Below are 25,723 nucleotides of genomic sequence, written 5' to 3'. Positions count from 1 at the left end.
GTTTCTTTGCTTGAATACATGTGATCAAGTATAAATTATCAGCATCCTCAGAAACTTTGCCAGAACTGTTGCAAGTGGTAATAATCTTGTAGCTTTTTTTTTTTCTTCAAGTGTGTTCAAGGTTGAGAAAATGCTTCCATGAAAGGTATAGGGTAACAATTGCTAGTGTAGAAAATAAGACCGTTTTCACAGCCCTAACGGCTAATGGCTACCCTAGGGGAGGGGTTTTCAGCACAGGTAACTGAGAGCTACACGAGACACCTAACTATAGTCTCCTACCAGAAATGGAACATAGCTAGGACACCCTAATTAGGAGACAAAGACCAGCTCTGTCAACAAGGACATCTTTGGCCCTTCTAGATGAGTCTTCAGTTTTCCATTTAGCGTTAAGAATTTTCAGTGTCCTTACTTCATTACACAAGTTCACGGCAGGTTAAGTCTTCCTAGCAGCTGAGCTGGAGAGCCCAAATGGTCAGACCACACCGCTTCACGCTGCCCCAGCTTCTTTTCAGGACGGGCCACAGCACACCCGGGATAGGGGTCATAATACTGATCCACCTCACAAAGATGTGAGAAACAACCAAACAATCATTAAAAAGCATAAAGCACTGTGCTCATATCCAAGTGCTAGTTTGGCATTTGTAGAACCACCAGAGAACATTCATCACTTGTGCTTTTGGCAATTTTGCACTTACACCTCTCCCTGACCTCACCCTCCTTGTGTAAAGCCTTGAGATTTCTACACGAAGGAAAAGAGAAATCCCTGCTCGGACCAGGTTCCCCATCCGTAAGGACAGCGCTGGAGGTTCGGGTCTTTCTCCCGCTACTAAAGTACGGGAGGGGATGTCACAGAGCCAAAGTGACGGCAAATGAGACAAAGGAGCCTTCTGCCCCAACTTCTGAGCACCTTGCTCTCCTGGATTTCTTACCCAAGGACAGCAAACCTCGGGGCTAGGTGACTTCTGCCGCAGTTACACAAGCATCCAGCTGATCTGGGAAGGGGAAAAGCCACACGTGGCCGGGAATGGTTCCATTTTCCTGCATTTAGAAGATGACAGTGTGACCTGACTGGGGCTGGCACACACGTGGCACGGAGCAGGGGACTGACTGGTCCTCCGCATAGACCACGTGACTAGCACGAAGCGAGAGGCCTGCCAAGGAAGGAGCAAACACCCAGGAGCAGGGCCCGTCCTTCCCAGGGCGCCTGAGAACCAGTTAGGAATGAACCGCTAAACCCCAGAGGCTGCTCCTTGAAAGGAGGATGTGGTTTCTCGGCCCCGTTTCCCCCGGATGCCTCACTACAGCAGCGAACTGCGGCTCAGAGAAAGGGAAGAGGCAAGAAGGCATCCCCTCCCAGAGGGCTGACAAGGGTCCCTAATTCTCACGGGACCAGAGTTGGGGTGGGGGACAGGGCAGACGCCGGCCTGAAGTCCAGGGAAGGCGCCCTTGCCCCATCCCCCTGGTTCCAACCACAGCCCCTCTCCTGAGTGCCGCGGGCCGCCCCAGCCCACCCACCCTGCTGCCTGTCACCCTGTCCCCCATCCCCGACGCCCCTTCCTCGCCATCCTCCGGATGCCTGCACCAGACCCCGCATCCCCCTAAAGGCGTGGAGGAAGCCACCGCTCTCGGACGTCTCAGAACAGTTCTTAGGTGGCAAGGCGGCAGGCAACGAACTCTCGCCCTCCCCTCCCCTCCCCGAGCTCCCCAGGGACGCTCAGGCTGTCCCTCCCGCCCACCCCCCACTTCTCCCTCCAGGGTCTGCCCCCAGGACACCTCCTCTCCCGCGGGCCCCCCGGGGGGCGCCTCCCGCCCCCTGCCCCTAGCACAGGTGCAGCTTCTGATGCTGCGCCAGGTGCGTCTTGTAGCGGAAGCCCTTGCCGCAGCCGGCGCACTTGTGCGGCTTGTTGCCGGTGTGGATGCGGCGGTGGCGGATCAGGTGCGAGCTCTGGATGAAGCTCTTGCCGCACTCGATGCACGTGTAGGGCTTCTCGCCCGTGTGCGTGCGCTGGTGCTGCGTGAGCGTGGAGAAGTCGCTGAAGCGCTTCTCGCACTGGCCGCAGCGGAAGGGCTTCTCGCCCGTGTGCACGCGCAGGTGGTTCACCAGGTGCGAGTTGCGCCCGAAGCCCTTGCCGCACTCGCGGCACACGTAGGGCCGCTCGCCCGAGTGCGTGCGCTTGTGCGTGAAGAGGTGCGAGCTGACGCTGAAGCTCTCGCCGCACTCGGAGCACATGTAGGGCTTCTCGCCCGTGTGCACGCGCTGGTGCTTGACCAGGTCCGAGCGCCAGCTGAAGCGCTTGCCGCACTCGCCGCAGCCGTGCGGCTTCTCGCCCGTGTGGATGCGCTGGTGGTTGGCGAGGTGCGAGCGGCGCACGAAGCCCTTGCCGCAGGCCGCGCAGGCGAAGGGCCGCAGCGCCGCCGCGCCCGCGCCGCCCGCCGCCGCGTGCGCGCGCCGGTGGCTGAGCAGGTGCGCGCTGAGCGCGAAGGCCTCGCCGCACTCGGGGCACGGGTAGGGCTTCTCGCCCGTGTGCAGGCGCCGGTGCTTGAGCAGGTCGGCGCGCCAGCTGAAGCTCTTGCCGCAGTCGGCGCACAGGTTGGGCCGCTCGCCGCTGTGCAGGCGCAGGTGGTTGCTCAGGTACGTGTTGCGGCTGAAGCCCTTGCCGCACTCGCCGCAGCGGAAGGGCTTGTCGCGCGCCGGCCGCGCCAGCGCGGGCCCCGGGTCCCCCGCGCCGCCCGCGCCCAGCGCCCCCGCGCCCGCCAGGTGCAGCCCCGCCGCGGCCGCCGCCTCGGCCAGCCGGTGCGCGCGCTCGTGCTGCAGGAAGGCGGCGCCGGGGCTGAAGCTCTCCCCGCAGGCGGCGCAGATGGTGGGCGCGTCGCCCAGGCCGGCCCCCGGGCCGCCCAGCTCGCCCAGGCCCCCGGCCGCCGGCGGGGGCGGCCTGCGGAAGCGGCGGTGCGCAGGCTTGTCGCCCCGGAGCCGGCTCCCCAGAGACAGGTGCCGCCGCCAGGGCAGCACGGGCCGCGCCTCGGGCCGGGCCGCGCCCTCCTCGGCCGCCGCCGGGCTCCGGGACAGGCTGTCGGACGCCGACAGTCCTGGAAACGTGGCCGTGCCAGCCGCACCGGGGGGGCCGTCCTCTTCCTCACGGAGCACGACCCCTTCTGCCTCATTCAGCAGCGCCCCTGCAAGAGAAGAGGGCGGCAGTGAGGGGACCCGCTCTCCGCCCTCGCGAGGTCAGGAAAGCCGGGGGCGCAGATCCGACGGTGCAGGCGCCGCAAAGAGCAGCTCCTCCCTGGACGAGCTCAGGCCTCTCCACCGCCCCTGCCCAGCCCCGGCTCCCGCGCACCTGGGCCCCCTTGAGAGAGGCTCTGCCACCTGAGGAAAGCGCCCTCGAGGCCCCCGGCGGCAGCCGCTGCCTCAGGGCCCGGGCCCACCCACCGCACCCGGCTCCTGAAGGCTTGGCGTCCAAGGGCCTGTGCTCGAGGTGGTAAAGTCAGGGCCCGGGGGCACTAGGGAGGATCCCCGAGAAGAGGCCTGCACTTTCCCGGAGCTCTAGCCTCAACAGACAAGTCCAGGAGCGGGTGTGGCTCCAGCGGTTGAGCGCCCGCCTCCCATGTGGGAGGTCCCAGTTGGCTTCTGGTGCCTCCTGAAAAAACAAACAGCAAGCAAAACAAACGGAAAAACCAACTCAGGGAAGCTGACCTGGCTCATCAGCTGAGCACCGGCTTCCCACATACGAGGGTCCTGGGTTCAATCCCAGGCCCCCCACTCCTAAAAAAAAAACCCAGTCCATTGTCACCAACCACAGGGAAAGATCACCCGGCATAACCAGGCCCTGGGCTGGTTTTGAAAATATGATCGGTCTGGAATAGCTTGAGGTGGAAAAACAAACATACCTACCCCTGTGGACGCGGGGGCGTGCTACGGTGGGGAAACGGGGAGCACAGGGCGCAGAGCTGCCGAGACCACGAGAGCGCGCACCTGTGGCCCCTCGCCACTCCCAATCGGGGCTCGCAAGGAGGCTGCTGAGATGTGAAACGACCGCCTGCGGGCACCGAGGGGCGGCGGGAAGCCCGAGGCCGCCCAGAGGCAGAGGAGTGGATCCTCCTGGTCCCGGCAACAAGGGGCTCGGGGTCGCGCGTCTCCACGGGGTGTGGGGCGGCATGAAGCAACAGACCGCGCCAGCAGGCGGGCGCGGCGCTGACTCTCCCCGGAGAGGCCGCCGGGGTCTCGGCGTCCTCGGCCGCCCGGGCTAGGCAGGTGGCTTCCCAGGGCTGGCCTGCCTGAGCGGGGCTGACGGCCGCGCCTCTAAACGCAGCACAGCGCGGGGCTCCGCTGCGTGTGGGTGGGAGCAGCCCGCCGAGGCAGGTGCTAGCGCCACCTGTGCTGCCTGCCCAGGTGCCGCTACAGCGCTGCTCCCACGGCAGGGTCCTGAACTCCGCGCGGTGCCACCCCGGGCGCCACCTCCCGCCCCCAGGCGCGCGCAGCCCCGCGGGGACGCCCGCCGCCTCACCTGTCTCCCGCGCCGAGGCCCCCGGCGCTGCGTCGTGCGGCACGGCGCCCATGTGCGCCGCGTGGCGCTGCCTCCTGGCGCTGCCCCGCAGCGTCGAGCCCATTCCTCCTCCTTCCGCGTCCCCTTCCCTGTCCTCCGCGTTCTCGAGGCCGGAGCCCATGCCCCTGTCGTCGGAGTCCTCGGCGTCACTCACGCTCTGCTCGTCCTCTTGGTCCATACAGGAGGACGCGGGCCGGGGATCCCTGCGCGGGACAGAACGCACAGAGGGGTCACGTCAGTGTGGCCTCGCCCCCTCCCCAGGGCTGGGCTTGATTTCCAAAAAAACCAGCCCAATAAAACGTAGTGCCCAAGCCCCAGGTGGCCAAGCTCGGCGTTAGCCCACGTCTCCAAGTGAAAGACCCGAATGCGAGGGCGCTGGCCTGGCAGCCTCGTCCTGAGGCCGCGCTCCCTGGCCTGCGCCGTCTGTCCTGCCTGCGAGGTGGTGTCCTCAGCGCGGTTTCACAGTTTTACCAGCGGGGCGAGCACTACCACGTTAGGCTGAGAGCACGAGCTGGACGCCGCACCCGGGCTAGCCTCACGACACCCGGGCTAGCCTCAGCACTGCCTCGGCGGGCGTGGAGGGGCTGGCGCGCAGCAGAGCCGCCTCGGGCAGCGCTCTCCTCATCGGCTGGCCCTCTGCAAGCCACAGGAGTCCCTGGTGAGGAACTCGGCTAGTTATGGGTGGGCCTGCATGGAGCTAGAGGAAAAGCACATTCAGGACATGAGAATAGGAAAGCGGCTGTGGCTCAACTGATAGGGCGTCTGTCTACCACATGGGAGGTCCGCGGTTCAAACCCCAGGCCTCCTTGACCCGTGTGCAGCTGGCCTATGCGCAGTGCTGATGCGCGCAAGGAGTGCCCTGCCACACAGGAGTGTCCCCCCTCGTAGGGGAGCCCCATGCGCAAGGAGTGCGCCCCGTAAGGAGAGCTGCCCAGCGTGAAAGAAAGTGCAGCCTGCCCAGGAATGGCGCCGCCCACACAGAAAAATGCTACAAAAGAGAGAGATTCCAGTGCCGCCTGACAAGAATGCAAGAGGACACAGAAGAACACACAACAAATGGACAGAGAAGACAATGGGGGGGGGGGGGTGAAGGGGAGAGAAATAAATAATCTTCAAAAAAAAAAAAAAAGACATGAGAATAACAGAAGTGTGGGCACAGTAACTTCCCGTCCGCGTCCCTGTGGAGGACGGCAGCAGCCTGGCTATGGGGTGAGGAGCTGCTGCCACGCCAGGAGCGGACAGCCAAGACGACTGCAGCTTCAGGTGACGCACTGGGCACGGGAGGAGGAGGCACAAGGTCTCTACAGAGAGACTCTCCACGGTCCTTATTGCATCTCTTAAACATTTTCATTGCAGAGAAACTTCGCCCTGCGTGTATTAGGCATCGTCTGTGGTCCCTGTACGGAAAAGGCCAGCGTGTGAACTGGGGGGGCGGGCATCAGATTGCTGAACCCCTTATAGATGGCAGGTTTACATTTCAAATTTAAAGGGCCCCCTGCCAAGACTGAGCAGTTAAGCCAAAAATAACTTCCTTCTGTCACCCATCTCCCCTCCACTGGCGCTCAAAGCAGCCAAGCGGTCTCGAGGGCGAGAATCTTACACTAGGCCTTTGAAAAGACAGGCTTTCTCGCTGCTCACGGGCCCCAGCGGGACCTGCGGAGACGACGCTGCGAGGCCGGCGCCCCCGGCCTGGCTGGGAGCTGCCGCCTCAGTTGGGACGTGCTCCCCAGGCAGCCGGCCGGCTCTCGGGGCTTGGAGAGGAAGGCGGCAGTTCCCACGAGAGGGCGTCCCTGCTCGGGTGCCATGCTGCCTGGCCCAGGGCACGCCCGTCAACCTCACGGTGTTTCAGTGTCCATCGGGATTGAGGGAGGGCGTCTCTCTGGAAGATCCCACCACGGGTAATCCATGCCTTGAGTTTGAACAACGTGGGATCCGTGCGCTGTTTCTTTCTCAAGTCCTGACGCTAGTCCAGCACGCCTCAAGGACACACTGGCCCATCCATCGCCTTGGCAGACCATCGCCCTACATAGCACCACATGAGAGCCTTTCTCAGGGATGCTAATACACTCCCTAAAGTGAAGAAGCAAGCCCTTCTCTTAAATGTCACAGGGAAATGGCTAGGTCTGAGGTTGGAAGGTAAACAGTGCAGCAGTCTCTATAGATTAATACAGTTTAAAAATCCAGGTGGGAACAGAGGTGGCTCAAGCAGTTGAACACCTGCTTCCCACATGGGCGGTCCCGGGTTCCGTTCCTGGTGACTCCTAAAGAAGATGGGCAGATACAACGAGAAGGGAGCAGATATGGCTCGAGCAGGTGGGCACCTGCCTCCCACATGGGAGATCTCAAGTTCAGTTCCCCTGCCTCTTAAAGATGAGAACACAATAAGCTGACACAGCTAGCAGGGACAACAAGGGGACAGAAGGAGCCATTGGGGGGGGGGGGGGAGAACAAGAAGAAGAAAAAAAACACTCAAGGTTTCATAGTTTCATACACTCAGGTTTTCTTCTGCCAGATGGTAGGAGAGCAATCCCACTAGGGCCATAACCTTGTAACCTTTTAAGAAGTCTATTCCATAAGAGACTACTGGCCCCAAATCACTTCTCCCCATCTCCTTGCCTCCTGGAGCCCAGCCTCCTAGAGAAGGACGTCCCTCAACTCTCGACATGGAATGCAGCCCCAGGGGAGGGGGCGGTAAAGAGATGAGTTTTCAAGCCATGGCTTGCTGGTGGCTAAAAGCAGGGCGAGGACCGGGGCTAATCAATTGTTTCTCCCAGTCTAAGACCACAAGAAGAATTCTGCATCAGTTGCTAACGGAATCCAAGAAGGCAATTGCCAGCAACTCCCAAAGCTAAGTGGCGGGGACTGACGGGGCGCCGGCGCCCACGTGGCGCAGGAGGAGGGCTTGGGGCAGGCTGGGAAGCAGGGAGCAGCTCTACCTGGAGCCCCTTTACCACAGCGTCTTAGCGCCTCAGGCTTGGCGAGTGCTGACCCTGCCCACTTCTGCTTTCTTAGGAACCTAGAGAGAATTCTTATCAGACCTGTTAAGCAAGGAGACAGTTTTCCTAGATTTAAAAAGAACAGAGACAGTACACGTCCCCATTTAGAGCACACCTGGAATTTGAAAGATTCTGAACCCCGAAGGACGCATATCCCAACGCTCATTACCACCAAGAGAGAGGACTGGGTGTGATCTGGAAAGGGTGGGCAACTCCTCACCTAGAGAGACAATTCATGGCACAATATCTGCTCAAATCTATTGAAAACTGCATATATGCCTGTGCGAAATAGGCATTCTGCATACCCAGCAATAAGGATTGCTTTCCATGCCGTCACGTCATGGAGTACTAGAGGCAAGGTATCAAGGGGCAGAGAAGACTATTTAGAGGTAAGGAAGGATGGTGACAATATATTAGACGAAAAATAGCTGACCAGGAAAGAATTCATTTTTGTGTTTCTAATATGCATGCACCAGCACACATGCATACACAAGTCAGAGAGGAAAATCGGGTTATTACAATGTCAATAAACATCTCTCGGGCCCTTCTGGGGGATTTATAGCAATTAATTTAAACTTAACCCAATGATCCTAAAAAAAATTTTAAGGGGAGCGGGGGTAGCTCAGTAGTTGAGTGCCTGCCTCCCATGTACGAGGTCCTGAGTTCAATTTCTGGTTCCTCCTAAAAACAATAACAAAAATGACTTTATAACAACCCAGTGAGGTGTAGGGTATTATTTCTACCTCTGTAGATAAGGAAACAGGCACAGAATTTGACTAGCCCAAGGTCATACCAGCTATAAGGATTCAAATCCCTGAAGTCTAGCTCCATTGCACACATTCGTAACCAGATTTTCCTCTCATGCACTGTCTGAGAAGACTTTTCCTCCCGTGCGTGTCTGTATTTTCTCAATAAACACGTATTTTTATCACCAAAAAAAGCTAGCTCTGTTTTTAGTGCAAGAGAATATGTTAAAGGAAAAGCTATGATTATCCAAGAAGCAACAAAGAGGAAGACATAATAGGAGATATGATTACCGCAATCTAGAAGACAATTTTCAGAAACATTACTTAGACACTGTGCTAAAACAAGTGTCAATCAATACAGTAGACACCCAGGCACATTTTGTTCCAACGCCTCTTCCACTCATTCTCAAAATAAAAACTAGCAACATGCTTTCCTCGGCAAGGCCAGGGCTGGCTAGCACGCGGGGCGCTGGGGAGTGTGGCAGCTTTGTGGCCAGGCTGACCTGGCCCGCCTTCTGCTGTGTACTGGCTGTCTCACCTCGGCAAGTTACTTTCCCCTTGGAAACCTCAGCTTCTGCGTCCACCACCAGGATGCCGCCACCCACCCCGCAGGGTTCTGAGAGCCACCTAAGATGGTGTTTGCAAAAGCAGCTGGCACATAACAGAGACTCGATGGAGGGCGTTTGTAAACCGAGGCCAACGCCTTAATTTAAAAAAAATCACACCCCCCCTCAGCTGCAGAGCACCGCGGCAGCTTGACCCCGTCACTGAGGGGCGGCAGCTTGACCCCCGGCTCTGCGGGGCGCCCCTGGCTGTGCGCGGGCTGGCTCCACCCGGCTGCCGAGGCTCTACTGCAGAATGGGTCACCCAGTGGAGGTAAGAACCCGGAGGGGCTAGCTGCCCGGGGAGCTGGAGCAGGGGACGAAGGCTCCGTTCCCGGGGGCTTGTAGCTGCTGATAACGCATCCCGTGCATAGCACAGGTCAAAAGCTGGATGCAGCAGGAGGTGCAGTTCCACAAACCCCGACTTACAGTCCTGTGCGGCGTCCCCACCCCCACCCCCGAGTCAGAAGGTAGAGGGGTTCAAGGGAAAAAACATGTAATCATTCACTCCGAAAGACACGATTTATTCTGCATCCAGTTCTGATCACTGAGGGAGACAGAAGAGCAGTGAGTACTGAGGGAGAGACCCCATTTTTTTGTTTTTTCCCCAGCCAGCCATGGGGCTGTGTGACCTTGGGAAAGTACTTGCCCTCTCTGAGCCTCTTATTCAAAGAAGTTGACACCTCTTCTAGCTGTAGTCATGTGATATAGTTTCAGCTCCAGCCTGTTTACTCAACTCCCACAGCAAGCTATTAACTCCTGAAATACCCAGTGGCCACCACAAACCTCTTGCTTGGCACGCAATACAGGATGGGATTGGGCAACTTCCACCAAGACTGCTCAAATCTCAGTTTCCAGAACTTGCAAGAGTTTTGTGTTCTTTTGCCCACCCCATACCCCCCAAGAGAGTAATGTTTCTTACCTATAAAGTCACGAGGAAAATGCACAAGGGTCCTCTAGACAACTCAACCCCTTTTAAGAACTAAACCGGTCACCGTGAAGACTATTTAGTGGAAGTAAATGTGATAAAGTGTCTTTAAAAAGAAGGGAAGGAGGGAGGAGAGAAAAAAAGGGGGGGGAGAAGGATGTACGGGTGGGGAAGGGGCCTGGGCCAGCAGCGCCCCGCCCCTGGCACATGCCTCCGCCCACGCTGGGCTGCCTGCAAACGCTTTCTCACACACCTGTGGATCCAACCCACCTTCCCGGACGATGCTGGAAGACGCGCCCACACCCCTCCGCACCTGCCCAGGCTTCACCGCCAAACCGATGCTGGAAATAACCCCGTCTCACTGCCTCTAAAAGGCAGCCCATCGCAGGGCCCTCTCCTACCCAGGGCCCGCGCTTCGCGGGGACCCCGCGCTATCTGCAGGCCAGCACGAGCGCAGCAGAGCCAACGAGCAGAATTTGGGGCGGCGTCAGTCTGTGCAATTTAAGCAGCACCTGGCAGCTCGAGCTCGTTTGACCCTCGTAACTGAGCGATAAATTGGGCTCACCTGTTTTACGTGGGGAGAAAACGGCTCAGGAGAGCCAAACGCAGCGTGGGGGGGTCGCTCGGCCACCCCATCTCCACCCCGCGGGTCACCCCGGCATTTGGACTGGGAAGAGGAAGGCCGGGCTGGAAGGAGCCCTGCGGGCCCCCTGGCCCCACCGAGACGAGGGGACCCTCCTGCGGGCAGGGCTGCCCGGGCAGGGGGGTGGGTGGTGGCTGGCCCGGGGCTGGCTGTCCTGACCGCGAGCTGCTCCTTCCCGTCTCCCCTCATCTCGCCGCCCCTTCCTCCCTCCTCCACTCCCACGCCCCTGCGCCCCCGCGCTCCCGGGGGGGGGGGGGTGTTTCCACGCGCGGGGCAGGGGCGCCCGAGGGCGAGCCGCGGGGAAACCGCGGGAGCTGCAGTCCAAAGGCCCGGCTCCCGCCCCGGTTACCCGTGTCCGCCCGCAGCGCCAACAGAGCGCTGGGGGGCCGCTCCGCGAGGAGCACAGCGCAGGGGAGCCCGGGGGCAGGGGGCCGAGCGCGTGTCCCGGGCCGCGGCACCAGGCAGCAGAGCATCCCCCGCGCAGCCCGGCCGGCCGGCTTCTCCCGGGCCCCTGCCCTGCCCCCGTGCGCGCCTCCCCAGCGGCTGCGGGGGCCTAAGCGCCACCTCCGGGAGGAAACCCGAGCGCTTCTGCAGCTAAGCGGGACGCGCTCCAGACAGAAGCTAAAATTACACGGCTCCCTCCTTGTGGTTACTGCTTTTTTCCCTTCTCTTCTCTTTTTAAAGCTGGAAAGGGAAACCAAAGTTGAAAGCAGGGCAACAGAGAAATCCACTTAAGCCCCCACCGGCCCAGGCTAATCCCAGGCCGTCTGATCTCTGGGTCAAGAGCAGCACAGACGGCCTCGGGGTCAGGCCTGTCCCTCAGCGCCTGGGCTAGCGCCCCTGGTTTGGCCTGAGGACCGCAGCCTGGCAGAGCTGTCAAGCCCCCCTCCCAACTCCCCGCAAGAAGAAAGAATTACTGCGCGCAGGGCCAGCCCAGGGCCCCTCAAGGCTGGAGCGCGCGTGCTCGGATTGGAAGGCACCAGGGAGGCACTTGCTCACCCACGCTTTCCCCTGAACTGATGAGAATAGCCCCCCGCACAGGGAATCCTGGTCACGACAGAGGGCAGCCTCTGTACTTGGCACCACCACAGCCTCAGCTTTTTTTCCTTTCTTTCTTATTTAACAGGAGAAACCCACCCTGAGCAGTTCTCAATAGGTTATTTTCGGATACCTTCTCTGGCTCAAGTGTTCAGTGTTCGGATTTCATGGAATCACAGACCTTGGAACTCCCTTAGTTCAAATTCCTTTTACAAACAAAAAACTGAGGCTCACCGAGGGCCAGGGGCCAGGTTAGAGGCTGAAGCCAGGCTGGCAGAAGAGCTATGGCCAGAACCTCAGGGGGCCGCTGCCTCCAGGGATCTTCGCACCGCTTTCACGTAACACACCGCTTCAAAAGGACGGCGGGGTCTAGAGACATTCGCTTCCTTGGTCTTTTTTCTTTGGAATACTGTTGCTAAAAAGCATCGTCTCTAATAACCCTATGATACTTTATCCATAAAACCATCTCCGTTTTCATGAAGGCCATTATTAATTAGCTGAATGGGGGCCCCTAGAGGGGGCAGAAGGAAGAATCTAGATTAATCTCAGGATCTACAGAAACACAAGTGTGTGCGCAACACCCACAGCAGAAAAAGGTGCAATTTAATCATCTCTTTCACTGAAAGACAAAAGAGAAAAGAGACTTAGAATGCACAGGTTTATATAAGATATGGAAGTTGATGGAAGCAGATGTGGCTCAAGTAGTTGGGCACCCACCTACCACATGGGGGGTCCCGGGTTTGGTTCCTGGAGCCTCCTAGAGAAGATGAGCTGATGCAACGAGGAGACGCAATGAGGAAACACAATGAGACACCACACATGGGATGCGGAGGTGGCTCAAGTGATTGATCACCTCCCTTCCACATGAGAGGTCCTGGGTTTGGTTCCTGGTGCCTCCTAAAGAGACAATGAGCATGCAAAAAAGTGGACACAGAAAGCAGAGAGTGAGCACAAACAACAAGGGTGTGGGGATAAATAAATAAAATCTTTTTTTAAAAAAATATGGAAGTTACTAACAAAACAAGCTTTGTTTGGTGAGAACTGATGCGGAATCCTGTGTTAGGGTTGCCAGCTAAGGCCTGGTGACCTCAGGAAGTTTTTCCAACCCAGATGATTCTGTGATCAGATTTCCACTGGAATGAAGAACACTCAAGAGAATGTTCATCACAGCAAATAGGGAGAGAAGAGTGTTTTCACCAAAGTGCTTGAGGAGCCCATTCAATCATCCCAGCTTCCCAGATTCAACAGAAGAAACTGCTCTTCCAATGCTCTGCCCAAAATAACTGTTTAGTGTTGTTGGTAAGGAATGGCTGGCGTGCCCCGGCCCAGTACCTGTCAGCAGTGGGTAAGTGACCCTTCTGCATTCTGTCTGCCACAGCATCATCCAGCAAAGAGAAGGCAGGAATAAAAATGGGAAGACATCATGTCATTTGTTTCTTGAATTTTCCTGCCTGGAGTTCTTCACTCCATACCTAGATTCTTTTCAGTTTAAACTGAAATATTTGCATAAGTTTAAATATACCTTTTAAAAATTACATACATATTGTGTTACTATTGTTTCCTTCAAAAATAACAGATTATCAGCAAAAACCAAGATTGTGGGAAACTATTTAAGACACACAATCCAGTTTCTTCAACAGCAGCAAAAAAAAAAAAAAAGACCCCCTCCCCTCCCCCCAAAAAAGAATAAAAAGAAACGGAGGGAAACCTATAGGTTAAAAAATTTGAGATATATCAGTCAACCTCAATGGATAGACATTACTTGAATCCCCTTTCAAATAAACAAATACAAAAACAAAGTATAAGACAATTTGGGAATTGTGAGTGCTGATTAGATATTTGATATTTCAGGATTACTAATTTTGGGGAATGGATATGGCTCAAGTGGTTGGGCACCCACCTCCCACATGGGAGGTCCTGGGTTCAGGTCCCAGTGCCTCCTAAAGAAGACAAACAATAAGCAGATAGAGCAGACATCAAGAAAAAACAACGAATGGACAAGGAGCAAAAACAATGAGCAAGACAACAAGCAAACAATGAGCAGAAAAAAGAGATCAGGCAGTGAGCTCAAACAATGAGCAAAAGCAACAAACAGAGAAGGGAGCCATGGGGGGGCTGCGGAATAAATAAAATTTTTTAAAAAAGAATTACTAATTTTTAAGGTATTAGCATTTGATTAAGTTTACAAAGGGATCACATACCTTTCAGAGATATATAATGAAATAGTGTCAGGTGATACGATACATCTGTAATTTGCTTCAACACAACTCCAGGGCAAAGGTGAGTGGGTGGGGGTACAAGTAAAACAAGATTGCCCATATCTTGATCACTGCTGAAGCTGGCAAGGGCATAGAAGTTCTATTATACTACTCTATCTACTTTCGTCTTTGCTAGAAAACTTACATGTAAAAAAAAGTTTTAAAAATGGAAACCATAAAAGATTTTATATTTTTCTGCAATTTAAGGTTAATTATATTCACGTAAAATCTGGGCACACCATAATAAAATGTAGGTGATTTCCAACGAAAGAAATAACCTACTTTTACAAATCACGCCAAATCAGGGGTGATTACTATGCTTAACATGGAACAGAGACAGTGGTAATTAGGGGGAGGGCAGAGGGGCAAACGGATCAAGCAAAGAAACTTAAATATATGATTTGTTTTTCTTTTTTAAGAGAGCGCAATAGTGGTTACGTCCAAAATAGAAGCAGAATCCTGTTCCCACTTCTGTCTGCTTTGTGCTGGCCACCACTAGGTCAGCAAATCCATCCTCAAAACGAAGGGGAGCGGCAGGCTGGGGCCCTGGGAGGGCGCAGCGCTCTGTCCCCAGGACGGTGACGGGCATGAGATGACGCGAGTGCCCAGCAGGTGAACTGCCAATCACTGGTCAACCCAAGAATGACCATCCAAGGCACGGAGACCCAGGGAACGATTTCAGGGGGCCTGTGGGCTTGAATGGAAAAAAATCTACCTCTTATCTTTATTTTCTCTGACCTCAAACTGAAGTATAGCATTTCCTTCACTTACGAATGCAGGCAGTAAATAACAGTAGTGTTCATTTCAGATGTTGCGTATCTTGAAAAATCACTTACGCCCATCTATACTTGGAAATTCTGGTAGCTGTTGACCGGACGCTAGGTGAGCGTCCTAAACTATCTGCCGCTCCATTCTGAGAAGGGGCCCGTGGTTTCCTCCTGACTGGCAAAGGGGTCCATGGAACAGAAAAGGTGAAGAGCCCCTGCTCTAAGGGGATGAAAAATGCAAGCGTATGTGTAAGCTGGAAATGAAAACCGCACACTAGCGATTTATGAGAATGTGACTTCTAGTTATGAGCCCCGGCAGGGCAGGAAGTGCTTTCCGGGCCCAGCCTTGGATCCCTCGGCTGAGACAGTGCCCTGCCGTCCGCGTTTCCTCGCTGAACCAGAGCCAGCGCCGGAGCCCTCGCTGCCCCGCTCTGAGGTGGACGTCAGGAGCGCACGGTGGTTTCCGTGCAGCCCCGGGAGCACCGCGGGTCGGCTACAGAGCCAGTCAGAGGACGCAGCCTTCGCCCGGGAGGCGAGCCGTCGTCTCCAGAAGGATGTGCAGCAGCCCGGGCCGCTCCCCACGCCGGGCGCCGGCCAGTCCTCCCTCCCGCTGGCTGCCGGGCTTCCTCGCACCCTCTCGCCCTAGCCCCGAGCTCTTCCTGAGAGCGCAGCAGCACACTGACGCTTGTGAAACAGAACAATGGCATTTTCTAGAGCCTGGGTTCTCCAGAGTCCACGAACTCCCCGAAACCTTACGGAGGCACGTTTTTCTGAAGGAAAGACCCAGAGCTTTACCTTGCACTCTGAAAACAAACGAGACCCAGTCATAGACCAGTACGACAGAGAACTCTTGATCAAATTCCTTACCCTAGTACTCCAGAATAGTTAGGGGAGGAAGTAAGAGTGACTGCACCACTCTAAGCCAGGAGACCTTTTGGTGGGCTGGCGGAGGAGGGGAGATACTGACAGAGACATCATTATATTTCAAAGAGGCAATGGGGCAGAGTGGGAACCTGACAAATGGAACCTGCCTGTTGAGTTCAGGCTGGGGTCTGCTGAGCCAGCACCCTATTTTACAGACGAGGCAGGCAATGAAGACCCAGAAAGGTTAAGTGAATTACCCACGAACACACCAGTGTCAGAGAGAGAGAAGAAACATTATGGCATCCCACCTTCTGCTCCAATGCCCTTTCTACTCAACCCAGAAGAGCCTGCGGCCACTGCCACTGGTGACTCGGTTCTCCCAGCTTCATCAGTCCACCTGCTTTCCACTTGCTAATCATTCATTGTGTGACAGGCGCACCAAGAGGAAGTTAGATTGCTCTTCGCACCTCTAATGGGGAAGCAGATGTGGCTCAAGCAATTGGGCTCCCACCTATCACATGGGAGGTCTGCGGTTCGGTTCCTGGTGACTCCTAAAGAAGACAGCAAGCTGGCACGATGGACAGGCATGGCAAGCTGATGCAACAAGACAATGCAACAAGAGACACTGAAGAAAAAACATACTGAGAAACACAACAAAGCAGGGAGCAGAGGTTCCCAGTGCTTCCTAAAGAAGATGAGTGAGATCGCAAGCTGGCACAATGAGGAGGCACGGCAAGCTGATGGAACATGATGATGCAACGAGAGACACAAGAAGAAAAGCATAATAAGAGACCCAATAAAGCAGGGAACAGAGGTGGCTCAAGCAATTAGACACCTCCTTCCCACATTGGAAGTCCTGGGTTCAGTTCCCGGTGCCTCCTGAAAAGAAACAAGACGAACAGACACAGCAAGCACAAACAATGAGGGGGTGGGGGGAAATAAATAAATCTTAAAAAAAAACAAAAACCCTAACACAGCTAACACACCGCCTCTCTGGAATGCATCTAATTTATGCGAGTTTGACACCAGATTTATGGCTCCCGTCAGCTGCTTACTCGGGTCCTGAGAGAAATCATATAAGTCACAACACACCCAGTACACGGTGTGCTGCGTTAGTTAATCCTTCCCAAAGGAAAAAGAATTAAAATTGGGCCAAAGCCACCAACTCCTTCCTAACAATCTTCAGGTGTTAGCAAAGTCATCCTGCCCGCAAACAATAACATGGAAACCCCTGAGCGAAGGAAGGCGACTCCGGGAGCAACTCAGCGGACGTGCAGGTCACGTTTAACACCAAGGAAAGCGCGCCAGGCGGCAAGGCCCTGGCGCGCCCAGCAGCCCCACGGCTAGATGCACCGCTTCTCAGAGGCACCCTCCGGGGAGCGCAGCTTTCTGCTCGCTTTAAATAGCTTTGCATTCTGTGTGGGAGGTGGTGCACGAATGCGCCAGGCCACCTCTTCCTTTCTATTTTTCTTGTTTTCTCCCGAACTCCTGCTAATTCTTTTTCTATTGTAATTTTAATTATTTTTCCCCTAAAACCCATAGAAAATGCTCTTCAAAGGTAACTTTACATGATTCTCAGAAATGGTCTCTGATTTAGTGATTTTTGATTGACTGTCTCTGAGTCAGTGATTTTTGGATCCACTGTTTTGTTTTCTTCTGAGGTGCCTGGGCTGGGGACTGAACCTGGGACTCGTATGTGAGAAGCCGGCACTCAACCACTGAGTTACATCATCTCCCCTGAGTTGGTTTTCTCATTTGTCTGCTTGCGGTTTGTTTATTTTTGTTTTTAGGAGGCACAGGAACTGACCCCAGGACCTCCCGTGTAGAAGCAGGCCCCCAACTGCTTGAGCCCCATGTGCTCCCCTCAACTGTTTTCACCAGGAAAAAAAAAAGCAGTTGCTCGAATTGGGACTGACTTAATGGAGTGTCATGGTAAGCAGTGAATAATTCCAAGTTTTTTGTGCAGCATTTGAAAGAAAAGTCACGGAGAGAGAAAACAAAGCCCACGCAGTCTCGACCTGAAGAAGCAGCACCGTTAATGCCATTCGAAAAGACTCTTTAAAGATATTCTCCACTCAAAGCACGACAGCCTCTCGCTGCCGGGGAGGCGTCCTCATCCGAAGCAGCACTGACCGGCCACCACCTGCTCTTGTAGAGAACCCAACCACCGCTTCCTGGGTGCGCCGTTCCTTTTTTTAAAGATTTATTTATTTTCAGATATTAACTTATTTTATTTGTTTGTTTGTGCTCGCTGTCTGCTCGTCTTTTTTTAGGAGGCCCCAGGATCCAAACCCGGGGCCTCCCATGTGGGAGGGGCCCCCACACCCCGAGCCCCCGCACGGCCACATGGGCCACTTTTGACAGTTGAGCTAGTCCTTACTGCCCACTTGAGGGAGCGGGCTGACGCCGGCGGCGGTCCTCCTGTCCTCCCAACCCGACGGCCCCCGCTCCGCGGGTCTCCAGCAGGCCCCAAGGAGCCTGTACCGGTCAGCGAATGACCGCGGGGGCCCCGGGGGTCAGCGAATGACCACGAGTGCTCTGGGGTCAGTGAATGACCGCAGGGGTCCCGGGGGCCAGCGAATGACCACGAGCGCTCTGGGGTCAGCGAATGACAGCGGGGGCCCCGGGGGTCAGCGAATGACCACGAGCACTCTGGGGTCAGCGAATGACAGCGGGGGCCCCGGGGGTCAGCGAATGACCACGAGCACTCTGGGGTCAGCGAATGACAGCGGGGGCCCCGGGGGTCAGCAAATGGCCGCGGGGAGCCCCGGGGGTCAGCGAATGACCGCGGAGGGCCCTGGGGGTCAGCGAATGGCCACGGGGGCCCCGGGGCGTGCTCCTTGGAGGGCCTCCTAGGGCCCCCGACACTGCCCTGTCCTGGAACGTCCCTGATGCACCCGCCTCCTCTGAGCCCCTCCAGCAGGCTAAGGCTCCAGATTTCTTTTCCCATTTCTTCTCCCTCTCCACCCCGGCTAGGACTAACTAACGGCTTAACCCGAACCTCCAGCGCCAACTGCTGCCAAAATTGCCAACTGCCCAGACCCACATCTCTAGCAGAGCTGGGGGACGTGCTGCGCGGAGGAGCGCGAAGACCCCTGCCCATCCCCCGGTGCCCCCTGCCAGTCCCCCGGTGCTCCTGCCCGTCCCGCAGTGCCCCCTGCAGGTCCCGCGGTGCTCCTACCCGTCCTGCGGTGCTCCCTGCTGGTCCAGGTCCCCCGGTGGCCCCTGCCCGTCCCCCAGTGCCCCCTGCCTGTCCCCCAGTGGCCCCTGCCCGAACCCCAGTGCTCCCTGCCCGTCCCGCGGTGCTCCCTGCCGTCCCCCGATGCCCCTGCAGGTCCCGCGGTGCTCCTGCCCGTCCCCCGGTGCTCCCTGCCCATCCCATGGTGCCCCTGCCCGTCCCCCGGTGCCCCCTGCCCGTCCCCCGATGCCCCCTGCCCGTCACCCGGTGCTCCTGCCCGTCCCCCGGTGCCCCCTGCCCGTCCCAAGGTGCTCCCTGCCCGTCCCGCGGTGCTCCCTGCCCGTCCCGCGGTGCTCCCTGCCGTCCCCCGATGCCCCTGCAGGTCCCGCGGTGCTCCTGCCCATCCCCCGATGCCCCCTGCCCGTCCCCCGGTGCTCCTGCCCGTCCCGCGGTGCTCCCTGCCCGTCCCCTGGTGCTCCTGCCCGTCCCCCGGTGCCCCCTGCCCGTCCCCCGGTGCCCCCTGCCCGTCCCCCGATGCCCCCTGCCCATCCCCCGGTGCTCCTGCCCGTCCCCCGGTGCCCCCTGCCCGTCCCCCGGTGCTCCCTGCCCGTCCCCCGGTGCCCCCTGCCCGTCCCACGGTGCCCCTGCCCGTCCCGCGGTGCTCCTGCCCGTCCCCCGGTGCTCCCTGCCCATCCCATGGTGCCCCTGCCCGTCCCACGGTGCCCCCTGCCCGTCCCCCGATGCCCCCTGCCCGTCCTGCGGTGCTCCCTGCCCGTCCCGCGGTGCTCCCTGCCGTCCCCCGATGCCCCTGCAGGTCCCGCGGTGCCCCCTGCCGGTCCCGGCCTGCACAAGCTCAGACAGGAGCAGCCACACCGCTAGAGCAAAGAGCCCTAGGCTCCAGGACAAGTTTTGCTGCTTATACACAACAGCCCTTGGGACAGTTATCTGACCTCTTTGAGTATCAGTTTTCTCATCTGGACAACGGAAAAAAAAACCAAAAACAACGACTTGAAGGTAGTTGTCGAGCCGAAGTGAATGTCCCTTTGCAACGCATCTGTCCCAGGCAAACTTAAAGCAAATATTAGCTCCCCGCCCCGGTCCTCTAAATCAGCTCCTCCTGACCAGGCTCACTTCCGTGAAGGCCTTCTCTTACCAGGCTCAAAACCCAGCCTCGACCCCACCCTCCCCGTCAATCACAGCGGCCCCCACGTCCTCCCCCACCCTCCCCGTCAATCACAGTGGCCCTCCTGTCCTTTCCTCTACTTCTCTTATTTCCCACGGCCACTCCTACCGCAGGAGGCTGTCTGAACAGTCAGTGCTCCCATGCATAGTCCAACAGGCCAATCCCAGAACCTCGGGGCCGCTCCATTTACTCTCCTGCTCAGAAACCCCCCCCCCCCGATGACCCTGCCTGCTCTGCAGCGACGCCAGCTCCCAGTCCCCAACAGTGGAGCTCCAGGACCCTCGCCTCTCCTCGGCCTCTGTCCCCTCACTCCACCAGAAGAAGTTGCTCTAAATCACTCGCACGCACCCTGTTTTTCCTCTCCGGCCATGCTTTTCCTCCTCAAGAAACCTACCGCAAGCTCTCCTTTCCCCGAGGCAGGCAGGACCTGCGGGGCTGGAGCTCGGTTCCGGGGCCAGACCACCTGCTTCAGGCCAGTCTCTGGCTCTGTAATCTGCATGACCTAAAGCACGTTGCTTGACCTTTTCAGCCTCGACTTTCTCATCCACACAATGGAAACAGAAGGACCCAGGTCAGAGGGTCAGGGTCAGGTTAGGTGAGTTACTAGCAGTACGTGCTCAGGCTGCATGAGCACTACCTTTTTCTTTTTCAGTATTATCTTACCTTGTATAGCTCTTTATGGCACTTTCCCTTATCTTATTCTGCCTAATACTAGTTTTATTAGAATAATGAATGTTACAATAATCCATATCTTAGTGTCTTCCTTCCACAACACCTCTCAACTGTCATCCAGGTGGGGACAAGTCATGTCTTTTGTGATTCCCTCATCTATTGGGACATCAGATATCTCTTGAAATGGATAACACTGGGTACAATTCTTTCTCTCCCTCATGCCTCAAATTGAAGAACTAGGAGAGAGAAGAGGAGGAAATCTAGGGATCTGCTCAAGATCTCATCAGGTTAGGCAGAGCCATGGAAACAGCTAGCTCTCCTCACTGGATCCAATAACCTGTCAGCAACAGGAGCCAAGTAAGGAGAGCTTACTTATCCTGCTAGACGGTGGTCAGAGCGGAATGTGGCCATCAGCTTCAGAGGTGGAAACAGAGCGTTCTCAGAAGAGAACCCTGCATCCTTTGGCGTGATGTCAGCAGCCCCCACCCCCACCCCCGTGAAAGTCCCTCCCCGCCCTCGCCCCGCGGGACCTAACACTCACTCCAGGCAAGCGAAGACCAGAGGAGCACAGAGCTGTTTGCGTTGGTGCTGGGAAGTGCTGCTGGCCTCTCCCAGTCTCCTACCCCTGGGGGAAAAGACAGGACCCACCTAACAGCAGCTTAAAACTCAAGGAGGAATGAAAGCAGAGCAGCACGCCAGCCTTTTGCTGCAGCCCCTGCACACCGCGAGGCACTAAGCGGCCCTGAGGTCAGAAGCTCTCCTGGCCTGGAGAATCTGGAGGGGAAAAGCAGGTTCCCACAGCCCCAGGAGATGGCTTCCATCCTGAAGTGGACAATGGTGCCTCCACCAAAGAGGAGAGGCCGCGATCTTTCCCCATTCCTTAGGAATGCAAGGAGCATGAAGCCCAAACACAAACGCCACACAAGTTTTGCTCTTGTCAGGGGTGAAAAGAGAATGCATTATCACCCTTCCTTATCACAGTCCTTTTTTTTCTGCATACCTAGAGAGTCAAGAAAGCCCCTCTAATTTCAGGGGTGCAGCAAAAAGGGTTTTCCTGAAGACATGGCAGAGGAGAGTGAGCGGGTGGGGACCGAAGCAAGGCACCCGCCACCCAACAGCAGTAAGGTGCCTTGCAGTAAGGTGCCGCGATTGCTCCGCGCCGGTGGAGGGCAGCTCCCACAGCTCCCAACACACAGATCTGCTCAGGCATGCTTCCAGAGGGCGCTCACAGGAAAAGGATGAAAACTAACTACGAACAGGACTGTCCCGTCTTCTGAGCCATCTCCGACAACAGCAGCAGACCATCAACATGCACATGGAGTGTCACGTCTTCATTTCGGCATTTTCAGTCATTCCCAATTCGACGATTCCCAGATCCTCAGAGCCCCCGGCGTGCCGGGCTGTGCTGAGGACACACAGTCCCTGCACACCCAGTGACTACGGAAATAGTCCCGCAAGCTGCTGAAGCTGGCGCGCATCCACTTTTTTAAAAAAACTTTTCTAATAAGACGAGATTGATTCAATACCCTAGTAAAAGTTTTGATTATAAGGATCCAACAGTATCAAAAGCACAAAGCAGATTTGTAGATTTCTAATACAGTAATACAAAGTGTATGACTACGTAGAGTACAGGCAAAGAAAGGGGGAAGGGGGAAGAGAAGATGGGGGCTCCAGGCCGCGCCCCAGGTATTTCAAGGAGAGGCTGAGGGTAGGCTGGGGTGGTCAGGAAGGGAGCCTTGGCCAGGTGGGAGGGGCAGAAGGAATTCAGACAGGCTGGAAGAAAGAGGGAAAGTCTCCACGCAAACCTTCTGTGCCCAAAGGCTTTACTGGAGATTCTGAAGCCCGTCTTTCCAACTGAAGTCCACTGGAGTTTAAGGACATTAAAATAGTACATTTGTGGGAAAACCAATGCTCCTCAGAATGAGATCCACTGAGAGTGACTTTAGAAACAGTTTTTCTGGCAGCAAATCTGGGAAGTCGAGAATCTCAGAGGAAGATGGAGGAATAGAAGTCTATCTCTAGTATAGACTCAGACTCCAGAGAAATTTCCTAATTTTTCTTTGAGCCTCAGTTTCCTCATTTTTAGAAAGGAGACAGTAATGAATAAATCATGAAAATTAGTTCAGGAGCTGATATGTAAATGCTCAATAAATAGTGACCCACAATCATGTAAAAGAAAGCATGAAAAATTGCCAGTTGCCCAGTTATAAATAAGTGAGGGATTACTAAATGGCAATGTCTTTGGGAAAAGTTCGAGAGTCTGATCTGTCTTGCACTTCTACCTACTACCTTTTAATTCTGGTAGGTTTGCTTTGGTTATAAAAATCAAAGCAGGGGAATGGCGCATGTGGCTCAAGCAGTTGAGTGCCCACCTCCCACACGGCAGGTCCTGGGTTCAGTTCCCAGTGCCTCCTAAAGATGACAAACAACGAGAGACAACAAGCAGACATCGAGCAAAAACAACAAGCAGACAATGAGCAAAAACAAATGACCAGGGAGTAGATGTCACTCAAGCAGAATCAAGCAACATGTAGGATGTCCGCAGCTTAGTTGCATATAGCAAGGCAGTCTTTCTAGTGGTGCTTTTAAGTGAGCACATTGTACCTTCATAATTGGGAAGAAAGTCACCTTCTTAAGTCTAGGAACATGGAAAAAGTCATAGGTTATCTGCTTGGGATTGGTCCTACATGCTGCCAATCAAGTCTGAAATTTAGATTGTCATCAAGGAACCTATTTTAAGGAATGCCTTTGTATTAGACATTGTGATTAGGGTCTCTTAGGAAAGAGATAACTTAAAATGTATCCATCCTTTCACTCATTCATTCATTCATTCATGTTCTCCAAATCAAACATCCTTTCTGCACCCACTAGGCATAAAGCACCGGGTGGAGTGGGCTGTAACCCTCCAGGAGGAGAGAGATGAACATCTAACAGATGACCTTTATCAAAGGGACACAGAGTACCAAGCGGATAAGATTAGTTCTGACCGGGAGGCCTAGAAGATTTCCCTGAGGGAGCTCCATCAGCTAGGCTGGGATCTGGACAAACAGCATCAAGGACCGTGCGGGGATCAGCAGGCATGCGTCCAGTCTGGTGAAGGAGAGGCAGAAGATCAGCTGCCGCATCTGGCATGGGGAGAGGTGTGCTGCAAGGACGGGCGGGGAGTGTGGGGGCAGGTCCGGGGGGGCTGGGGGTAGACAGCACTGAAATGGGAGGGGTTTTGAATACTGAACTAAAGTTGTTTTGTTCACTACATCAACACTGTGTAGTGCTGGGTACTAAGACATCTATTAAGAAGGGGAAAAAAGGAAGGTAAAAGGAAGAAGGATCTTCAGTATCAAGAAGAGCCCAAATGCGCCGGCCACTAGCAGCATTGCAGCTTTTCCCCCTGTATATGTGAGCAGGCTCGCTCTCTCTTGCCTTAATTTATCATCTTTGTAACCAATTTCAATGCTTTCTCCTTCCCTTCACTGGACACTAGAAATTAGGAAGCCTGTTGATTCTGAGGGACTCCAGAGAGCCTTTAGGGGAGCAGGGCGAGGAAATGCGATGCGACCCCTCGGCCTCCAGCGAGGCCGCCCTTTGCCACCTGAACGCAGGTCTCTCCGCTCCCTGCTGACCCCTTCTCTCAGCCTGAAGGCCTCTACGCTTCCTTCTTCTGTAAAGGAAAGGGCAGCCGCACGTCCTGTTTATGGTCTGAGTTCATTCTGGCCTCATCTTATTCTCTTCTGGGCGAGGCTCAACATCGGACACCACGTTTCCCTGGACAGCGACACACGGAACCGCTAACACGGTCCGGCTGAAACCACCTGGCTCCAGGAGCGCTTCCCTTCCCGGGAGCGGCCTCGCCCTCAGCCTGGACAGCGCGGTTTCTCTCCACTCCATTCCTATCTTAGTTCAGATACCTCAGCGCTCCCAGAGAAGTCAGCCAAACGCACTCGGGCCTCGGCCACAATCCTTTCACACGGGGGCTCGGCGCGCCGCGGCCCCCTCCCGCCGGCCCTGCCCGTCACGGGGCCTTTTAAAAGGCGCGCCTGGCTCCTAAACGAGCGCCACACTCGGTCACATCCCTCTGTCGGCTTGTTGAGGGAGGCAGGCGACAACTGGGACGGCGCAAAGCGCAGACGAGACACCAGCAGAGGCACGAGGGCGAGGCCGGGCGGAAGTGGCCGGGGCCGCAGGCGCAGCCGGGCTGCTCGGCTGTCCTCTCGCCCACCGCTGCTCCGCGCGAGCCGTTGTCCCGCCGGCGCCCCGCTCAGCCCCGGGGAGGGAGGGCGCCCCGACAGGAGAGGGCCCCCGCAAGGACACGTCCCCAGCCCACCCCGCCAGGCGCTCCTGGAGGAGAGGGGGGTGATGCTCTGCGGGGCGGGGGTTGGGTACAGTCAGGCAAAGGAAAATCGCGGAAAGCCCGGGAGGCAGTGGGCACCCGATTCCCGGAGCCTGGCCCTAACGCCCCCTCAGTGCCCGGGCGCTGTCCCCCCGCGGCCGTCCTCGGGTCCCAGCAGCCCCGCGCGCCGCGCACCCCCTGGGCGGCGGCTCCCCCTAGGCCCGCCACCCCGGCCCACCTCGGGCAGACGAGGCCCTCCGCGGGGGCCTGCCGGGCGAGGAGCAGGCGGGCGCTGCCGCCCATCCCTGCGGCCCCCGCCCTCACGGTGCCATCTGCCCGGCCTGGGGGCAGCCAGGCGGCGGGCCGGAGCCGGGACGAGGGGCGGCGGGCACCAAAGGAGGAGCACATGTCGCCAGGGTCCTCGGGGACCGGCGGCCCCCCCGCCCCTCGGCCCGCGCGGGCACCCTGAGCCCCGGGAGGGAGGGGCGGGCGCGCGCGCGGGGTCCGCGGCACACAAAGCCCTCCGCCTCCTCCCGGCTTCCCAGCGCCTCCCTGGCTTCATCCTTGCGGGGGTCCCCGAAGCCCCCCGGGCGGCCGGCGGGACGCTCCGGCTCCCTCTCGCCGCGCCGCTGCCCGCCTCCTCCGCGCCCCTCCGCGGAGACCCCCGAGGGAGTGCAGCCCGGCTCGCGGCCGCGAGCGCCCCTGCGCGCGGGGGAGCCGACAGCGGCGCCCGGGGGGCACCGGGTCCCGGCGAGGGCCGCGGGGCGGCGACCAGCCCCCCCCCCCCCCAGGCGGCGCGGAGCCCCGGGCGACGCCCCTACCTGCGCGGGCCCCGGGCACGCGCCCGGCCCCACCCCGCGTCTGCCCGCGGCGCCCGCGGCTGGCGGCACAAGGCTGGCGGCCCGCGGGTCCGCCGCGGCTTCCTGTGGGGCTGGACAAAGGACATTTCCTGGGAGGAGCAGGGCCGTTCCCAGCAT

At 57.0% G+C, this 25,723-nt stretch overlaps 1 protein-coding gene across 1 annotated transcript; it reads right to left on the bottom strand.

The window, feature by feature from the left end:
* Positions 1 to 1,752: 1,752 nt before the first annotated feature.
* ZNF697 (zinc finger protein 697) lies at positions 1,753 to 25,630 on the bottom strand. The gene is made up of 3 exons (XM_058302959.2): positions 25,568 to 25,630; positions 4,506 to 4,747; positions 1,753 to 3,174 (listed from the first exon to the last, which is right to left on the bottom strand). The coding sequence occupies exons 2-3, from the start codon at positions 4,720 to 4,722 to the stop codon at positions 1,820 to 1,822; spliced, it is 1,572 nt and encodes a 523-aa protein (XP_058158942.1). The 5' UTR covers positions 4,723 to 4,747; positions 25,568 to 25,630; the 3' UTR covers positions 1,753 to 1,819.
* Between the last annotated feature and the right edge of the window lie 93 nt (positions 25,631 to 25,723).

Source organism: Dasypus novemcinctus, chromosome 9 (assembly GCF_030445035.2).
Source record: "Dasypus novemcinctus isolate mDasNov1 chromosome 9, mDasNov1.1.hap2, whole genome shotgun sequence".
Classification (NCBI taxonomy): domain Eukaryota; kingdom Metazoa; phylum Chordata; class Mammalia; order Cingulata; family Dasypodidae; genus Dasypus; species Dasypus novemcinctus.
The sequence above is the reverse complement of the archived record's forward strand: the minus strand, read 5'-3'. Positions and strand labels throughout refer to the sequence as shown.

What these genes read in the sequence shown, in the direction of transcription:
- ZNF697 (XM_058302959.2), bottom strand. Translation starts at nt 4,722, where the DNA reads ATGGACCAAGAGGACGAGCAGAGCGTGAGTGACGCCGAGGACTCCGAC. An exon ending in GGCCTCGGCGCGGGAGACAG is followed by an intron (nt 3,175 to 4,505) that starts GTGAGGCGGCGG and finishes CTTCTCTTGCAG; the next exon opens with GGGCGCTGCTGAATGAGGCA.